The sequence below is a fragment of the Triturus cristatus genome, chromosome 12 (assembly GCF_964204655.1).
Source record: "Triturus cristatus chromosome 12, aTriCri1.1, whole genome shotgun sequence".
Classification (NCBI taxonomy): Eukaryota; Metazoa; Chordata; class Amphibia; order Caudata; family Salamandridae; genus Triturus; species Triturus cristatus.
Window position 1 is genome coordinate 582,682,317 of NC_140595.1, and position 19,697 is coordinate 582,702,013.

Consider the following 19,697-nt stretch of genomic DNA (forward strand, 5'->3'; position numbering starts at 1 on the left):
GATAGCATATAATGTGTTGTATGGATGCATCTAAAGGGTTGATTGTATTATTACGGCAGTAAACAACAAATCTCTTCCACTTTGCGGCATAGCATGCTCGAGTGGTAGGACGTCTGGCTTCCTTGATAATATTCATGCAGTCAGGGGGAAGGTTAAGGTACCCAAATTCTAAGATTTCAGGAGCCAGATCGCAAGGTTGAGCTGCGCTGGGTCCGGGTGTCTGATTTCTCCATGGTTCTGAGTTAGGAGGCATGAGGACAGGTGCAGTTTTTGGTGTGGTACCACTGATAGTTGTAATAGTGTGGTGTACCACGGCTGCCTGGCCCATGTTGGGGCTACCAGAATGAGCGTGAGGGAGTGCTGTTGCAGTTTCCTGACCACTAATGGAATTAGTGGGAGAGGTGGAAAGGCGTATGCAAATCTGCCTGACCAGTTCATCCATATCGCATTGCCTTTGGACAATGGGTGTGGGTATCTGGCGGCGAAGCTTCGGCATTTTTTGTTTTCGTGGGTGGCGAATAGGTCTATGTGTGGATGCCCCCACTTCTGAAAGAACGGGTGAAGAACCTGTGTGTGAAGTTCCCACTCATGGGTCTGCTGCGTTTGTCTGCTGAGCAGATCTGCCACGGTGTTTTGGACTCCTGGGACGTGTTGGGCCAGGAGAAAGATTTTTTTGTGGAATTGCCCATCTCCATATGCTCTGTGCTAATTGGGAGAGCTGTGGAGAGTGTGTGCCCCCCTGTTTTTGAATGTAGTACATGGCAGTCATGTTGTCTGTACGAATGAGGACTGCCTTGCCTGAAATCTGCGTCTGGAAGGATTTTAGGGCGAGGAAGATTGCCTGTAACTCCAGATAGTTGATGTGGAGTAACTTCTGTTGCGGCGTCCATGTGCCCTGTGCTGTTCGATGTAACAGATGATCTCCCCAGCCGGAGCGATGCGTCCGTTAGGATTATTTGTGGGACCGGGTCCAGGAACGGTCGCCCTCTGGAAAGGTTTGTGGTGTTCCACCACTGCAGAGAGCGATGGGTGCGACCGTCCACCAACACCAGATCTGTCAGTTGTCCCTGGGCCTGGTTCCACTGGCTCGCTAAGCACTCTTGGAGTGGACGCATCTGGAGTCTTGCATGGGGCACTATGAAGATGCAAGAGGCCATTATCCCTATCAGTTGCATAAACACTCTTGCTGGGAGAGAGTGTTGACATATGAATTTTTGACGCAAAGCCTGTATATTTGCAATCCTGGTAGGATTGGGATAGGCTATGGCTTTTGAGGTGTCTATGGTGGCACCGAGGTATTGTTTTGTGTGTGATGGTACCAGGTGGGATTTTTGATAGTTCACCGCGAAACCTAGCTAGTGAGGTAGTTGGACTTTAGCGGCGGTATGTTGCACACATTGTTCGTAGGACGTGGCTTTTATTAGCCAGTTGTCCAGATACGGGAAGACGTGAATGTGCTGTCTTCTGAGGTGTGCAGCCACTACTGCTAGGCACTTGGTGAATACCCTTGGTGCTGTTACCCCGAACGGGAGCACCTTGAACTGGTAGTGTTGCCCGTCCACCACAAATCTGAGGTACTTTCTGTGAGACTGGTGTACTGGGATGTGAAAGTATGAGTCTTTCAAGTCCAGAGTGGTGAGAAAATCGTTCTGGGAGAGGAGTGGAAGAACCTGTTGAAGGGTTACCATGTGAAAATGATCTGAATGTATGTAAGTGTTTGGAGGTCTGAGATCTAGGATAGGTCGTAGAGTCTCGTTTCTCTTTGGAATCAGAAAGTACAGGGAGTAGACTCCTAAATTTTGCTGATTTATGGGGACCTGCTCTATGGCTTCTTTTTGCAGGAGGGAGATCACCTCCTGTTTTTGTAGCGTAGTATGTTCTTGAGACATAGGGTGTTGCCTGGGTGGAATGTTTGGGGGGGGTAGATGTTAATTCTAGGCAATACCCTGACTGAATAAATTGGGTCACCCATTTGTCTGAGGTGATTGTCTCCCAGACGTGAAGGAAATGTTGAATTCTGCCCCCGACCGGCGAGGAATGGTCTGGAGGGAGCGGGGGAAAGTCATTGGGTAGTAGGTGTGGCAGAGCGGGCGGTATTTGTTTTGCCTCTGCCCTTATTATTATTGCCTCTGTATCCGCCTCTTTGATAACCCTTTGTGAAGGTAGATTGAGGAGGGGATTTGTAGGACGTGGATGCACTATCCGAGGAGTAGCCTCTGCCCGTGCCCCGAAAGGAAGAGCGGCGAAAGGAGCGCCTAGGAGTGTGTGACTGTAGGGCTCCCATGGATTTCGCCGTGTCAGTATCTTTTTTCATCTTTTCGAGGGCTTCATCAACTTTTGGGCCAAATAGATGATTTTGGTCGAATGGGTGGTTCAATATAGAGGCTTGGACCTCAGGTTTAAAACCTGAAACTCTGAGCCAGGCATGGCGACGGAGAAGGACACTGGTGTTAATGGCCCTGGAGGCTGTATCTGCTGCATCTAGGGCACAGCGTATAGAGGTATTAGTTATTATTTTTCCCTCTTGGATCAATTCATTAGCCCTGTTCTTGTATTTTTCAGGGAGATGGTGCATGATGGTCTCCAACTCATCATAATGCGCCCTGTCGTCTCTGGCCAATAGCGCTTGCGTGTTGGCAATACGCCATATGTTGGCGGCTTGTGACGCAGTGCGCTTCCCTGACGCGTCTAGGAGCTTGGACTCAGTCAGGTGGTGGTGCTTCGCCTGAGAATTTGAGCGCTTCCTAGCTGTAGATACCACTAGGGAATCCAATGGAGCAGGACCTTTAATGTATGAAGGGTCTGTGGGGGCGGCTTTGTATTTTCTCTCTATACGGGGGTTTAGGACCCTGGCCCTGACTGGGTCTTTAAAAACCTCCGGTGCATGTTTAATCACTCCCTTTAACATAGGTAGAATGGCAGTAGACCTATGTGCATTGTCAAAGGTGTCTAGGAGGAAATCTTTTTCCACTGGGTCAGTATGTAACTCCACCCCGTGGTAGTGTGCCGCCCTTTGTAATAGGTGGTGAAATCCTAAGGAATCTTCAGGTGGGGTTGGCCTAGATGGGTAAAGGTCATCCTGTGGGACATCTGGGATGTCCGGATTGTTATAGTCGTCCCATGGGTCTGGAGATCCAGTAGGGATGGGGTCTTGTGGCACATCTGCTAGATCATAATAAGGGTCTCCTAAATCGTCTGGGACAGGAGACAAGGTTGGGGAACGATGAGGCAGGGGTGGGAGCGTGGAGGAGGTGGGGAAGGCACTCTGAAAGGGGAGGTGGCAGTGTCTTTCCTCTTTGGAGGTGGAGGTGGAGCTGGTTTGTCCAAGTGTCTCTTTTTTGAAGACAATGTCAAATGTCCAGTTTTTGGATCCTTGGTGAGTGTCTTTTGGAGAGGATCCGGTGTGAAAAGTTCTTGCGACACTGGTTGTTCGGTCGGCGTTGAAGTTTGCGGGGCCGACGGCTTTTTAGGCTTGTCTAAGCCGTGCTTCTTTGGGACCTCCGATTTTTTAGTCGGTACCGAAGAAGGCTTCGGCACGGGAGTGTCGGTGCCGAGGGCCTTGTGATGTTTGTTCGGCACCAGAAGGGCAGGTTTCGACACTGAAGGCTTTGGTACTGGGTTCGGTGTGGAGATAGAGGCCGATCATTTCTTCGGTGCCGAAGGGTGTTTTTCGGTACCGAAGGGTGTTTTTCGGTACCGATGGTAGGCTGGCTCGAGCCCGAGCTGCCGGAAGGCTTAATAGGCTTCTTTACCGGGCCCGAAGGTGGGGTATGAGAAGCAGTATCCTTGGTCTTGCCTAGGCCCGAAGGCGAAGGTGTGACCGAAGATTTTTGGGTATCGGCGTGGGTGTGGGAGGGGGTATTGTACTCACAACCCTCTGCCCCGGGGTGATGTCCTCCACATCTGAGTCATCGGCCTCGGAAGCACTGACGAGGTAGTCATCCTCTTCTTCGATGTTCTGCTGTCCCGGAGCTTCGACGTCGTCCCCGAAGATGTCGACTGGAGCGGAGGTCGAGGAGTGCGCCATGTTGCGTCTAGCCCGTCGATCTCGAATAGTCTTTTTAGAGCGAAAAGACTTGCAGGCGGGACAGTCTCGGGCCTCGTGTTCAGGGGAGAGGCAGAGGTTGCACACCTCATGAAGATCGGTGTGGGGAAACTTGGACCCACATCGAGGGCACTTCTTGAAGGGAGTTCTTTCCTTCAGCCGAGACCCGCCGTCGACGACCGGAATCGAAGAAGTGCCGAAGAGAAGGTGATTAAGATGATTTATTATCTGAAGGAGCTCGATGAGCGAGGATTTTTGCGTCGATCGTTGAACTGGAAAAGATCGGAACCGGAGCGCGAAGTATTACATCCGAGCCCGATGGCGGAAAAAAACAATCTGAGGATGGAGCCGAAGCCCATGCGCAATACGAACCAAAGGAGGAGTCACCGAACTCGTTACTTTCAAAGACTTTCCAAGAGGAAAAACAAACTGCAAACATCCGGGCCCAACACCAGATGGCGATCTTTGCACAGTGTATAATCTGCAGCTCATATGCCTCGAACACTTTGTTATTTGCAATAGATTACTTTGAGGATTACTTTTCTAACTCCAGGACTGGATCCTAGATTCAGTCCTGGGACAGTTCTTGGAAACAAGTGAGTACAGTCGACTTAATTACTGTTGTGATTTTTAGGCAATATTTTGCTATTTCAAAAGTTGACAAGAAATTTCATAGAAAACAGTCAATGATTTCCTATGGGAGAAAATTCAAGTTACAGGTATGGTATGTTCTCGTTACTTTTGAAATCCAGTACTGGGCTCCTAGGCTCAGTACTGGGACCTCAATCTAAAACAGGTAAGCAATTACGTTTTCAGAGTTGGTACGATTTTTAAAGAATATTTGTAGTTTGCAAACATCGACACTTAGAAGAAATTTCACAGAAAAACAGTCAATGATTTCCTAAGGGAGAAATTTGGGTTAATGGTAAGTACGGTTGAGTACTTTTCAGGGTCAGTGCTGGGCACCAAGATCCAGCACTGGGATCTCGATTAATAGCAGGTGAGTATTTTCTATTTCGTTACTCGGTTGATTTTAGGTGAATATTTTAAGTTTTGGAAACTACACACTTGGAAGAAATTTCAGAAGAAACCAGTCAATGTTACCCTATGGAGGAAAATTAGGTTATCGGCTTTCGTGTAAGTATTCAACTGGCAGCGTTACGGTTCTGGGCATAGACTCAGGGGTCTCCCAGGGTCAGGTAAGTACAGTTGTTACACTCTCAGCGGCACAGGGGCAGCCGGGTGCAGAGTGAGTTAGGCCCAATGTTATCCTATGGGAGGCAGGGGGGCCTTGGTTGGTGGCTGCTGACTAGAAGGCCACGCGGCTGTGGGAGCTGGGCTCCTGGTCACTTGCTCAGCGCAAATGGGGAAGTAGATAGGTGCAGAGGTTACACTGCCGGGCGGCTGGGTGCAGGGTGCTTTTGAGCCTTCGGGCGCTCAATGGATTTCAATGGGAAAGCTCCTGGTTGAGCAAAGGCTGCAAGTTCGGGGACGAAGATTCTTCAGGTGCCACCACCACTTCGAGAGGTAAGTTGGGTAGTTGGAGGATAGGTAAGTACCCAGGAGTTGGGCACAGGGGGCCGGGGTGCCTTTTAGTGTCTGGAAATCTTACCCTCTGTTGATCACGGTTGGGGGGGTACCTGGTTCTGATGCTGCAGGCGTCGTCAGGAGCGTCGAGGGAAGTCCTTGGGTGCCGGATTCGGGGTGACAGTCGCCAGGGGGACGTCCTTGGGGTCTTTGTTCACTCCGGCACAGGCCAGGCTTGGCGGGTGCAGAGTGTGCAGGGTTCGCGGTTCCGGGCTGATGCCAGGAGTTAGAAGCTGGTTTTGAGTAGAGCCTCTGCTCATGGGAGTCCCAGGTGCTTAGAGCAAAAAGGTAGCCAGGTCCTCTGGGGTTTGTGAGGTTGCTGGCCACAAGAGGTGCCGGGATGTAGCAGAGCAGGTTCGAGGGTCGACAGGCCGGTAGGGCTGGGGCCAAAGCAGTTGGTGTCTTCCTCTTCTTAGCAGCTGCAGGGCAGGTCTTCTTTCTTCTTGATCTTCTTTGTTTTTCGGAATCTGGAATCTCAGGAAGGAAGGTTCAGGGTGCCCCTAAATACTAGATTTAGGGGCATTACAGGTAGGTAAAGGGCAGGGACCAATGGGTCCCTGCCCTGGGGTGGGTACACCCCCTATCCTGCCACTCTCCTGTGGGAGGGGGGCAGTAGCCTAGTCCTGATTGGGCAGAGCCTCCCATCTTCAAGATGGCGAGTACCCGGAGATGAGCTTCACCTCGCCTCTCCCACCTGAGGGGTGGGGTTGGCAGGCTGGCAACATCCCCTGTCCTTATTTGGGGTTTCCGGCCAGTCTTCCCGCCAGAGTGGGGGTTAGAACCGGTGGGGGCCAGTTTGCTGGGTACAGCAAGTGGCCTAGGGAAGCTCACAGAGGCGGTATGCCTTTGAAGCCTTCCCCTGCCCATCCTGGGAGAGAAGACCTAGCACCTCGCCCAGGATGTGCATTCTTGCAGGCCCAGGAGAGCGGGGGCTCTCCTACCCAGGGGTCCTGCAACATGTCTGCTGTGTGGCAGCCTAGGCAGCCTCCCAGACCAGACGTGGATTGTAGGTTAGGTTTCAGGGGGCTTCTCTAAGATGCCCTCTGTGGTGCATTGTACATTAAATCCCACACTGGCATCAGTGCAGGTTTAATGTGCTGAGAAGTTTGATACCAAACTTCTCAGTCTTCAGTGTTGCCATTATGGTGCTGTGGAGTTCGTGTTTGACGAGCTCTCAGCACCATGTACTCTGAAATGACAGCACTGCACTTACAGTGCCCAGGAATGGACCTGGGTACTGTAGGGGCACAAGGCTCATGCTCCTGTGCCCACACCACTGGCATAGGGCACCCAACTGGAGGGGTGGCTGATGTATGCCAGGGCAGTGTAAGAGGTGGGCATGGAACACAGGGATGTGTGCCATGTCGACACTTTGTTTGGTCTTGTACCCAAACACTCAGCCTGAAAGGGCAGTGTGTGTGTGTGTGTGTGTCTGGGTACAGGGCCTCTAAGGATGGCACAATGAGTGCTGCAGCTCTTAGAGGCCTTCCCTGGTTACAAGGCCCTGGGTACCATCTACCAGGGGCTGACATGTGGCCAGGGTTTGCCAAATGTGGGTTTGAGGTTTTTAGGGAAGGAATATAGGCCCTGGGCACCTGATTGGCAGGAGTCCAGGGCACACTCAGTCAAAGTACATTCAGCAATTCAGCAAAAAGTGGGGGCATACCATGCAAGTAAGATGGCACTTTCTCACAAACGGTGCCTAACCAACCCTCAACATCCCAACTTACCCCTTGAAGTGGTGGTCGCTCCTGGAAGATCCTCGTCCCAGAGTCTGCAGTGCTTCTTTGTCCCGGAGAATCTCCAATGAAATCAACAGGGTACCCAACCTCAAAACAGCACCCTGCATCCGGCCGCCCTAGTGCCGCTGAGGGTGCCCCTTTGGTGCTACTTTGGTTCCAAACTTGCCCTGAGCTAAACCCTAGGAGCTTTGCTCCCACAACCCCGTGGCCTGCTTGCCAGCAGCCACCAACCGGAGCCCCCCCATCCTCCATATGATAACATAGGGCCTCAACACTCTGCACCCGGCCGCTCTAGTGCCGCTGAGGGTACAACAGTGCATCAATGATCCTGGGAGACGCCCGAGTCTAACCCCAGAACCCCAACTCCAAAGCCCGAATACTTACCTCAAAACCGGTATACTGTTTTTCCTCATAGGATAACGTTGACACTTTTCCTCCCAAAAAGTTTAAGTGTCGACTTTTGAAAACTAAGAATATTCTTTAAAAATAGCACAAATAACCAAAATGCATTTTCTCAACTATTTTCAGGAAATGTCCCAGTGCTGAATCTAGGTATCCAGCACTGAGTAGGAAAAGTAACGTAAAAGTAACTTACCTGTGAATTGAATTTCCTTCCATAGGATAACATTGGTGGTTCTCTGTGAAAAAGTTTCTAATTGTCAACTTTTGAAATACAAGAATATTCTTTAAAAATCGTACATCTAACTAAAACGCATTCTCTTAACTGTTTTCAGGAAATGTCCCAGTGCTGAATCTAGGATTCAGCACTGTGTTAGAAAAAGTAATCCGAAAAGTAACTTACCTGCAATTTATTGAAAAAGCCTATTCATTCCAACATACTGTATTTGCTAAGTGTTGCATAATACTGTTCCCCTGTAAATCAAACAAAGTACCATTCCTATTGCATTTTCAAACAGTTCTATATCCAGTAACTTATTACTGAGAAGTATTTAATGCTTACCTGTTCCAGGCCTGCTTGGTTCTAAAAATAAACAGTATATTTTTTATACATAAACAATTGGCCTAGAGTTCAGTTCTTGAGTGTGTGAATTCATTTGGTGACTGAGTGGGTACATCAAATTCTTAACATTGTCTTCCGATACTGCCTTACTGCTCGACCAAGCTACCACTTTAGAGAGTAAGGTTATATCTAACTTTAACCTCTGCCTACCTCTGGAGACCCTTGGACTCTATACACACTGTACCTCACTTTGGTGCAGTATATATAGAGCCAGTTTCTTACAGCATATTTTTCACCCATTGGCAGAACTTTGTGTAATCTTGCGGAGTATAACCCTACAGAATTCCGGAGTGAAACTCTGCAAGTTGCACCCACACCTAATCCACAGTCCCACAAGCTACAAACATGTTTACATTATTATTGAGGGTATAAGTACAAATATCCCATGGAAGGAGCATTCTGTAAGGCGTTCTGATGATGAGAGGTAATTTCCATCCTCTAGAGGTTTCAGCAAAAAATTGAAGTTGCAATGTAAGTGAACATTTGGCCACACCAGGGACAATTACCTGAGAGATGTCATCAAGAATGGCTTTGTACAGTTTCTGTACTGTGTAAGCATGCATCTCCACACTATTTGTGATGAGTTGAATCAAATTAGGCACAGCATCATCTCGGACATAACTACCTGCCTGAAAAGAGAAAAATATAGAAAATAAGACTCATAATATCAACATGCCAATAATGATTTTTGAATAACAATCTACCTCCCATTACTTGCTGAGGAGTAATTGTTCTTGAAATTAGGCAACTTAGCAATATTTTTCCCCAAGAAGCTCACAAATATAGTAGCCACGTAATTTTAAGGCATAGTTGACTTTACTCACCACAATAAAGTCTGCACTGTTAAGGCATATGATCTAGAACTGCACACTAATCAGCTCATTAGATTTTGTTCAACTGGAAAATATCACAAGGTATCACAAATTGTGAAATAGGACTTCAACTTTTCAGACTTATAAATTAATTCCCCCTACTGCGACTCATGATATAAGCATTCGCTGAGTTTCCAAGGACCAAATAGTGACTCCGGTTCACTCACAGGACACCCAATTAGTAGAAATTTTGATCTTGGCTTCCAGGAACTCGCAATGTCACTAATAACATTAGACAACATGGTTATTTCTTTTTTTGGTTCAATCTTAAATTTAGTTTCATGGAACATAGCAGGGTTTTTACTAATTCATTAAAGAGTTCATTTGTAGATGAACTTAATGCAAGCATTTACGGTCTTGAGGACCATGAATATTGAAATCTTATCTAATTTGCAAACCAATTAAAAGACCAACCGGTGGCTATGCTAGTGGCGGTCTAGCAATTCTACTTTTAGCAAATGAATCCTGTTCTTATGAAATACTGTCCTCTAACTCACTATCTTTTTTGGGGATTAGGCTGTGCTTGTATCACAATATACAGATAGAAACTGTTGCTGTTTAACATCTACATGCCCCCTAGGAGGGAAGCATAATACTGATTTGTTGCTACTAATACTATCATATTCAGTGAGCGAGTAAGCACTAATATTCTCATGTAGGACCTGAACACAAAAATACGAAATCAGGTATAGAAGGTATTTTAATCACTGGAGATAGAGTTGGCATCGAAAATTTCAGAAATAATGTTTCTAAATGTCGATGAGCCTGGACTATTACTACTAGATACATTAAGAGAAACGGGCTGCAATGTTTTGAATGGACGTCTAGTAGGTAACAGCCTTATTACACAAAGTTTTGTCCCACTTGTCCTTGAATATGTAATTGCAACATGATACATTCTCTTTGTTTCTAACTTTGAAGCTATCAATTAAAAATACAGTGCTCACTTGTTTTCACTTAAATATTGATTTTCATATTTCTAGTTCAATTTGGAATTTGAAAGGTGGATCATTAGAAATAGAAACCACACATTATCACATGTAATAGTATCCATATTCCATTACCATCTTACAAAATCTGATTTGGAAACATTTAAATTTTGAAAGAGCTTCCTTTGTTGACGTTTCATCTTATAACAGAATAGAAGTTCATGAATGCACAGTTACTTATTTTGTTTCTAATCTTCCCACTAATAACAAAAAAGTACTGGAAGGAAAATGTTACTTACCCTACAAGCATCTGTTCACAATGTGTAGTGCAGTAGATTCACATGCACTGCATGTTCTCCTGCCATCTAGTAATGGCGCTTGGACATTTCCAAGTTGTTTTTCTTCTTAGAAATCTTTCCAGTCAGAAGGTTTAGGGACTCCTCCCCTAGCTGGAAATGCGCTTGGCCATCTACGGCATGCCAGATTGTTTTTCGCACAGCTGGTTAGAGTAGTAAGGAGTTGTGAGTGAACAATAAAAGGAATTAGAGTCATACGTGTCCAAGGAGTAGGGTGGGTGCATGTGAATCTACAGCCCTGCACACTACTAACGAATGCTTACAGGGCAACATTTTCAGTTCGTAACATGTATTGATGTAGATAGATATGATCTGAATTCACCATAACAGTACCCTGCATAAGCAGTGGCTAGCGTGTAGATAATGCAGATGTTCTTAGAACTGTCAGGCCAACCAATGCCTGCTGCCTTCCAAGAACACACATGGAGTAGTGCTGATCTAAAGGTGGAAGGGATTGATCACGTAGCAGCCTTGCATGTCAGCTACAGAAAGGTTCCCTAAAAAGGCCATGGTAGCACCCTTCTTTTGAGTTGAATGAGCCCTTGGAGTAACAGGAAGGGCCCTCTTGGCTTGGAGATAAAAAGTCTGAATGCACTTAGCTATCCATCTAGCAATCGCTGCTTTGGGGATAGGATGTCACCTGTGAGGTTTTGCACATGCCACAAACAAACGGTTTAGACCTCTCAATGTAATACATGAGAACCTGCTTCACGTCTGGGGTATGGAGCATCCCCTCTGGTAAAGAGTCTGGCTGGAAGAAGAGTGGGAGCTCTAGAGTCTGGTTAAGACGGTATGGGGAAACCAGCTCTGGAAGGAATTATAGGTTATTGTGATGGGGAAAGGTACATTCCAGGAGAGGCAATAGGTTAGGAAAGAGTATAAGGGTTCCAATGGGGGGGAACTCGTGAGCCTAGTAAGTAGGATATTAAGGTTCCACACTAGCAAGGAGGAAATCTAGGAAAAATTACTCTTTTAAGGCCTCCCTTGAATGCCTGGAAAACAGTGATTTGAAAGAGGGAGGAATGCTACTTGTTTAGCCTCTGAATGAAGGCAAGGGTAGGCTAAAGCATACTACTAACAGTGGAGTAGGTAGAGGATGATATCTTGGATTGCAGGTGTTAGAGGATCTAGCTCCTTGGCAATGCATTAGTGCAGTGGTTCCCAAACTTTTCTGACCTGTGGCTCCCTTGACCTAATTGGCAGTTGGCCGTGACTCCCCACCATTTTTTTACCGGTGGGCAGGTGGGGGGATGTAAGCCCGACCTTGGGAGTACTTCCTGTTGACTGCATTTCATTTTTCAAATTGTTGTCTAATATGTCTTACTTTCTTAATTTGGAAACAGGGTAAAATTGGTAATAGAATCATCATTTTGGCCATGGGGATTAAGCATATTGAACCACAAAGAGGAGGATATTAATAAATGTAGCAAATTTGAACGGAGCACAAAAATGCCAATACAGCACATATAACAGAGCTCGCACATGCCTGCATGCACCAATGCTGCAAATACAGCAGACCAGAGACCAGCTGTAGCCGCAAATGCAGCAAAGCACAAATAATTTCTGCAAATGCTGAGTACACACGCATCCAAGGAGCAAATGCAGCAGAGCACATTCAAGTCATCGAAGGAAACACAAGAGAGCACAGACACATACAATACCATTCACACATAAACACATGCAAATGCTCAAAATACAGCGCTGCACACACATACACACCATGATCGTGATAAGCCTTATGAGTAAAAGTGTCAAACGGATTTCCACATCAGGTGAAGCTAGTGCTTATTTGAGACAGTGGTTGTTTGTGGGGCACACAGGCACTCATGTTGGGGGGAGGCACTTATTTTTCCTCATCAGACATGACCCAGAGCAAAAGAGAAAAAAAACTCTCAATGGGAAAACCAAGAGGAAAAGAAAAGCGAAACAGCGAGGAAGAAAGCGAGATGAAAAACAGAGCCTGCAGGAGTGAGATAAAGAGGCAAATAGTGTCTGGTGGATGATAGACATGAGGTGGAATCAAACCATGGCAGCCTTGGCGTTGAGCATGCCGACACCCAAGAGTGCCAGACTCATTATATTTCAAATTAAGCACTGGGACCTGCAGCCCGCCAACACTGGAGTGCAAGTTGCCCCCGAGCTGGACGCAGGGCAGCTGCGAAGGTGATGGAAAGGAACGCTGGGGCCTTGTTAGGTACCAAGGGTAAGGTTTGGTGAACTTTGTTTTCCTTTCACTTCCTGACAGAATAACGCGGTTTCTAAAACAGGGAAGGGTGCGACGTCCAGGGGCTCAGGTATACCCGAGAAGGCTCTCTAGACTCTGTCGTGTCCCTGAACCTGGGGAAGGCTGGGCGCCATGTTTCTCTCACCATGGCCGGTCCCATCCCTCCCAGCCTTGTAATTATCAGAGGGATTAGGATTTTAAGAATCACAAATGTCCACTCACAGGTATCGAATGGCCCAGGCTGCCCCCGCGGGCGCTGACTGAGGCTGTGTAAGGCTGCCTTATGATTTTCTTAACGAGCTCCGTGGAGCCCGCCTTTTTAGTGTAAAAATAATGCTGGTGATACTACTATTAATCAAATGCCATGCCGATCTTCTGCCCAACCTCAGTTTTTTACTTGAACTAGATTTTACACCCATACTGTTTTTTACACGATCTTGTCAGTATTTAAAATCTAGTTCAAGTAAAAAAACTGAGGGTAGGCAGAAGATCGTCATGGCATTTGATTAATAGTAGTATCACCAGCATTATTTTTACACTAAAAAGGCAGGCTCCACGGAGCTCGTTAAAGAAATCATAAAAGCCAAGCCAAGGCCTTCTCTTTGACTTCTGGGGTTTTATGCCGGGGCTTCAAATTTAAAGAGGTAGAGGTCGAGAATGGGAGTCGGATGTAAAAGGAAAGGAGCCCAGAGCCCCAAGACACCGAAGGAAGACATGGAGAGTGAGGAACAGAGATGAGAGGGAGAGCAAACGTTATCTGTCGAGGGAAGGAAGAAAGAGAGACTGCCTGCTTCTCAGAGACAATCCTCCCTACAAGAAAAGACGCAGACAGGCCGACTCCAAGTTGAGAGCGAGAACACTTTCCCAGAAGCTGCCCTCTCAGCTATTACAGCCGAACACAGGACCCGCCAGAGAAGTTACAGATCCCACCAGAGAGTAACGTGACTGCGCCAGGTGCGTGCTCGGTGTGGGGCTGGAGGGGGAGGGGTAGGCCATAAAACGAGAGGAGAACCAGAGGGTCTGAACTTACTTGTCCTATGTGACGAGGGTCCCACAAGGCACGGCGGGCAGCAATAACGAATCAAACAGTCAGAGCATGTGCATAATGCTAAGCCTGTGAAAGCGCGTACGTACGCACGCACGTATGGCGGCAGTGCTTGGGCCAAACCATGTTACCTGATTATGCAGGTGGCATTTCTACCTCGTATGTTGCGCTGTGACTGCAATTTCCCACAACTTGCCGTGGCGCCCCTGGCTACTCATAACGGCGCACCAGGGTGCCGCGGGCACAGTTTGGGAACCACTGCATTAGTGGACAAATATTTTCCACTTTTAGGCATAGCATGCACATGTGGTAGGTTCATGGGACTCATGCAAGATGTGTATGCATTCCCGAGGGAAGCTCATTTAAAAATAATTATAGGACTTCAGGAGCCAGATCGCTAGATTGAGCTGCTAGACATCTGGGTGCCTTATCTGGCCTTTGTTTCTGGTGAAAAGGTAAACCCTGCTATGAAGCCTTTTGCAGGGGCTGAGGAAGCTGGGTTTCTGTTGCAGTAACCCACCCTCCACATACTTTTTGCCAGACTACTGACGCACTTTGACTTCATGTGCCCTGGGTCCCTGCCAATTAGGTTCCCAGGACCTATGTTTTAGCCCAAAACTGTACCTTGCAGCCCCAATTGGCACCTCTCTGGCCACATCGCAGTCCCTTGCAAAAGGTACTATGGATACCAAGGGCACTGTGGTCAGGGAAGGCCTCTAAGGACTGTAGCACTTATTGTGTCACCTTAGAGGCCCTGTACCTTTACACACACAAACTGCCATTGCCGGCTGCGAGGGTTTGTGCAGAACAAAGTGCTGAGTCGACATGGCACACATCAGTGTGTGCTATGCCTACTACCAACTGCCCTAGCACAGGTCAGCCACTCCTCTAGCTAGGTGCACTATACTAGTGGTGAGGGTACTGGTGCATGAACCCTGTAGCCCCTACAGTGTCTAGATCAATCCAATCCTTAGACATTGAGTATATGGTGCTGGGAGTTTGTCATTACAAATTCCACAGTACCATAATGGCTTTACTGACAACTGGGAAGTTTTGTATCAATCTTCTCACTGCATTCAACCCGCACTGATGCCGGTGTGAGAATGCAATCAGAGTGCATCTAAGAGATGCCCCCTGAAAAACGACCAAACTCTGGTGGGTTCTTTGACTGGTACACACCAGCCTGCCACCACGAGAAATGTTCCTGGACCCCTGGGGTGGGAGCCTTTGCTCCCTGATCCCAAAAACAAAGCCTTTCCTGGGCAGAGGTGGTCACACCTTCCCCAGGCAGGGTAGAGCCATCTGTGGCAGGGGAGCTTCAAAGCCCTTGCCGCCTTTGTAACGCGACCCCCGGCCTCTCCTGCTACCAGGAGCAGGCCCCCTTCCTGTATACCCTCATTTTCAGCGGGAAGACAGGTGGGAAAAATGTGCACAACCCAGAAGGTGTGGCAACCTCTGCCAACCCCACCCCTCAAGTGGGGGAGGCAGGGTGAAGTCCACTATTCAGGGCCCGCCATCTTGCGGATGGCAGGCACTCTCCAATCAGGATTAGGGATTGTGCCCTCTCCCCCACGTGCGGTGAGCACACCATGGGTGTAGTAACCTTGAGATCAGTAGCCCATTGGCTAACTGACCTCGAGACCCCTAAAACGCCCCCTAAATACAGAATTTATAGTGCAGCCATGGCTCGAAGCCTCACAGCGGATTTAAAAAAATCTAAGAACAAAAAGACAGCATCACCAGACAACAACTGTAAATAAATAAAAGCTGGTCGCACCTGCTTAAACTTCAATCTTTTTCAAATGAGGATAATAAAAGTTTTCCGGGAAGTCACAAATACTAGCAGAACATTAAAAAATGTGGCATGTCCTTTGGAGACTTACCGTCACAGCCACAGGAAGATAAAATCTGACATCTACTACACCCGCATGGCTGTGACAACAAGAGGTGGAAGAGATCAAAGCTAAACCTGGTCATTAAGAGACGCTCCTAGGTACTGAAAGGCCCTAAAAGGTAGGACTCAATTGATTGTACAGTTTTTAAAATAATAAATTTACGGACACTAGTTTCGTCCGTTCGCACTCTTCCCTGCCTAGTATCCTCTATTTATAAAAAGTCTACCGCAACCAGCTTAGGTCTTTCTTAGTCACTGTGTCTGGGCTAGTAAATCGTCTCTTCCCAGTCTTTCAAAACCTCTCTTTATATAATTAAGCCACAAAATGTAGTGAGCATGGCCAAGAGCCATGCACTCCTTCAAGTTCAGTTTACTTAAAGACGGACCTTCGTTCAACCAGGTCTTCATCCATAATATTAAGGGACGAAGAGCCAACAAATCAGAATGGAAGGGCACCCTCAGTCCGTCATGTACCACCATAATAGATGTTTCCTGGGGCACACATAAAAGGCATTTCAAAAGGTATTCTCAGCCAGTTGTAACTCATCCATAGCACCATAACCCCATATTTCGCTACCATGGGAAGATTTAGTGACACATTTTGCCTGATATAACTGTATGAGTGCAGCAATCGGTCTCCTACCTAGTCGTGAAGCGAAATTAAAAATAGCTGTGTTAGCGCTCACAAAGTCTCCCCTCTTACTCTGTTTTAGTGGCCTTCATTTCATTTTTTTCATCTATCAGCACCCCCAAGAAAAAACGTCTGTACGGGGAACTTGGGCACATCCAACCGTAAACCAATAAAGCTTTCTGGAGCGGAGTCTCACCTGCATTACATAGGATTTGGAATCGTTTATTGACCGGTCCAAACCCACCAAAAAGAAGCAAAAAGAGTTGCAGCCCTCTTGCACCGGACCGCATCATCTGCATATAATAAAACCGGTCGACCGCGCCGACTCACCTGAGGGTAATCTACCTTGGTCTCTAATAAAGCTTTACAAATATACAAACTGAACAAAAAGGGGGCTAAGATACACCCTTGGCATACTCCTCTTTTTATTGAGATCTTACGGGAAACCCTAAGATCTTGTGAATATCTAACTTCAGCCTTTGTGTCTCTGTGGAGGTCCGCCAGGAAATTAACAATATCCCCATCCACCCCAATGGCCAACATGGTCTGCCAAAGCTTAACTCTATTCACGCGATCGAACGCAAACAACAGATCCAAGAAGGCCAAATAGATGGTACCGGGGAAGGCAACCGTATATTTATTAAGAATCATAAATAAGTAAAGACACTGGGCTACGGTGGACCGCCCAGGACGGAACCTGTACTGGACGTCACTCAAATTATCATTATCCTCTGCCCAGCTAGTTAATTTGTCTAGGAGTACTCGACCCACCACCTTAAACACAGAGTCCAACAAAGATATTGGTCTGTAGCAAAGAGTGGTATCTCGATTACCCTTTTTGAATACTAGCACTATGGTGGAAATGGCCCAAGATTCAGGAGGGCCAGTTTTTACCGCTGCATTAATGACTGCTGTGAGAACGGGTGCCCAAAAATTTGGGTCAGATTTGTAAAGATCCAGCAGGATGCTGTCCGGGGCCCGTGACTTTGTTATTCGACAACCCGACAATACCTTTCTTGACCTCTTCAACTTTAAAGACCAGTGCTGTGTTCCCTACCTCCCATCCATAAAACCTAGTTAGATCTGGAGGACACTGGAACATGGCTTCAAAGTGGAGCACCCAATCCTCCTCTGTAATATGGGTGCCCACCGCGTTTCCTACAACTTTATTCAAAAAGGGGCTATTTATTATACTCCAAAACCTGGAGCTATTCTTCAGAGTACTAACCTCAATAGGCTCACTACATATTTCTACATTTAACGTTGCCCTACGTCTTGGTTAATTCTGTCTTATACTCCCTTCGGCAAGTTCTAACTAGAGTAATATCTCTTGGGCTCTTGCTTAGTGCTTCCTTTAATTTCCTAGCCACACGGGAACAATCAGAATCGAACCATCTAGGAGCCAGAGCAACAGGTTGCCGTTGGGGAGCACTGAGAAGGTCTTTTATATCAGCAGAGATAATATTAAAAGCTTTAATAACGTCGGCCGACGCGGTTAGTGATGCTCTACACAAACCTAACTCTTTAACACGCAAGGTCGTTAGTGATTCATAGAGTAACTCTCGAGTTATCTGGGCCCATTTTTGCCTTCTTCCTCCATCCATCATTCTCAATACCCCACTCCGCCCTACCCCTCCCCACCACCTGTGTGAGCTAGTAAAGGCCCACTAATGTGGACATATAAAGGGTTATGGTCGCTGTGTATATTGGCCTTGACTCAGGGCTCGAAAAATCTGAAAAATGGTACTAGTCCTGCAGGACTAGTACCTTGAAAAATCTCCTCGCCCTAACAGTGACCTACTTGACCTCCGTCTCTGAAAGCGGAGCAAAAGTGACAAGATAACAAGATTTAAAGGCATTTTTATTGCTCATTTGCTTTGTGAGCAATAAAAAGGCCTTTAAATCTTGTTATCTTGTCACATTTTCTCAGTTTTCAAAGACGGAGGACAAAAGTTAGTATGTTTTCCTACTCACCAGAAAGGGCGAGTAGGACCTAAAAATAGCTCGACCTCATACAATTTACCTTGCAAATGTGAGCGGTCGAGTGGATTTGTCGAGCCCCGTGACTGTAAATCCCGAAATTTGTTCAAGGAGGGGCGATGATACCAGAATAAAATCAATAAAAGAACCGCCTCCTCGCCCATCAAACGACAGAGTGAGGGACTTACTGCGGGGACCTATTGTGCCCATCGTAGAAGATAAATCAAATTCATCTAAAAAATAATTAACTAAATCACCTTGTGCAGTATGTTCAAAGTGAATCCCCTCACACATGGACAACCCAAATCTATCAAACTAGTGATCCTCCGGTCCCCACATAAATGAATATTAAAATCCCCGGCAATCACAAGATTTTTTGACACTACATTAAGCTGGTTCCTTAAGAGGGAGACCAACAGGGAGATGTTACACACACCCATAGGACAAGCCATTGCATTATAGAAATTCAGTAGCCCCAGTTTACAGGACCCCTTCCACAGCAACAATGACTGTAAACACAGGCTCTCATGGACAACATTGATATCTTACACTCTATTGCTAGGGAAACAAATTGCGAGCTCACCCCTGGATCTTCCAGAGGTTGAAGAAGTAGCCGGGACAAAAAAGGACTTGTAACCCTTCAGAGGGAAACTATTCCCAGTCACCCATGTTTCTTGCAAACAGATCAAACTAAACTTTTTTATAAATAGGATCCATGATGGGTCAAGGAACTTGTTAGCTAAACCAGCAACATTCCAGGAGATAAAATTACAGGTTATTCCGCCCGAGGTCCAATTACCTTGCCGGCAATTATCCAGCTGTGTGTTTGGTAGCCCCCTTTCCACACGAATAGCCCCTCTGAGTCAATTGCAGGTGTCCAAAGCACCCAGGGGTGAAAAGTGATTTGATAGCGCCATAAACTGTAATGCAAGTTGCTGCCCGCCATATCATGTCCATGGAGTATGGTTCGAGTTCAGAATTGTAAACGTATGGATCCTTTTTTTCCGACCTGCGCGATCAGGTTTGTAAAAGAATCCGAGAGGAAGGGCCATGATGGATGTCTGAGGGCAGAGAGCGGTGTCAATCAAGGCGGAGCCCAAAATCCTTCCCACAACGTGCAACCTGTTAAAATTTATAATGCAGTCTCCTTTATAGGTCTTATAGGAGCTTCCTACCAAATTGACCCTTCGCACCATAAGGAATATGCTACTTACCAGTATGCATCTGTTCTTGGCATGTAGAGCTGCAGATCTACACACTTTTGCATAGATCGCCATCTGGTGTTGGGCCCGGATGTTTGCAGTTTGTTTTTCCTCTTGGAAAGTCTTTGTAAGTCACGAGGTCGGTGACTCCTCCTTTGGTTCGTATTGC

At 46.8% G+C, this 19,697-nt stretch overlaps 1 protein-coding gene across 4 annotated transcripts in view; it reads right to left on the reverse strand.

Annotated features, from left to right (window-relative positions):
- AP1G1 (adaptor related protein complex 1 subunit gamma 1) overlaps positions 1 to 19,697 on the reverse strand; it is a 691,372-nt gene that overhangs the window by 272,991 nt on the left and 398,684 nt on the right. For all 4 annotated transcript variants that reach the window (XM_085636792.1, XM_085636794.1, XM_085636795.1 and 1 more), the window contains one exon: positions 8,902 to 9,024. In XM_085636792.1, the coding sequence (XP_085492918.1) occupies positions 8,902 to 9,024 (123 nt within the window). The remainder of the gene's footprint in view (positions 1 to 8,901; positions 9,025 to 19,697) is intronic.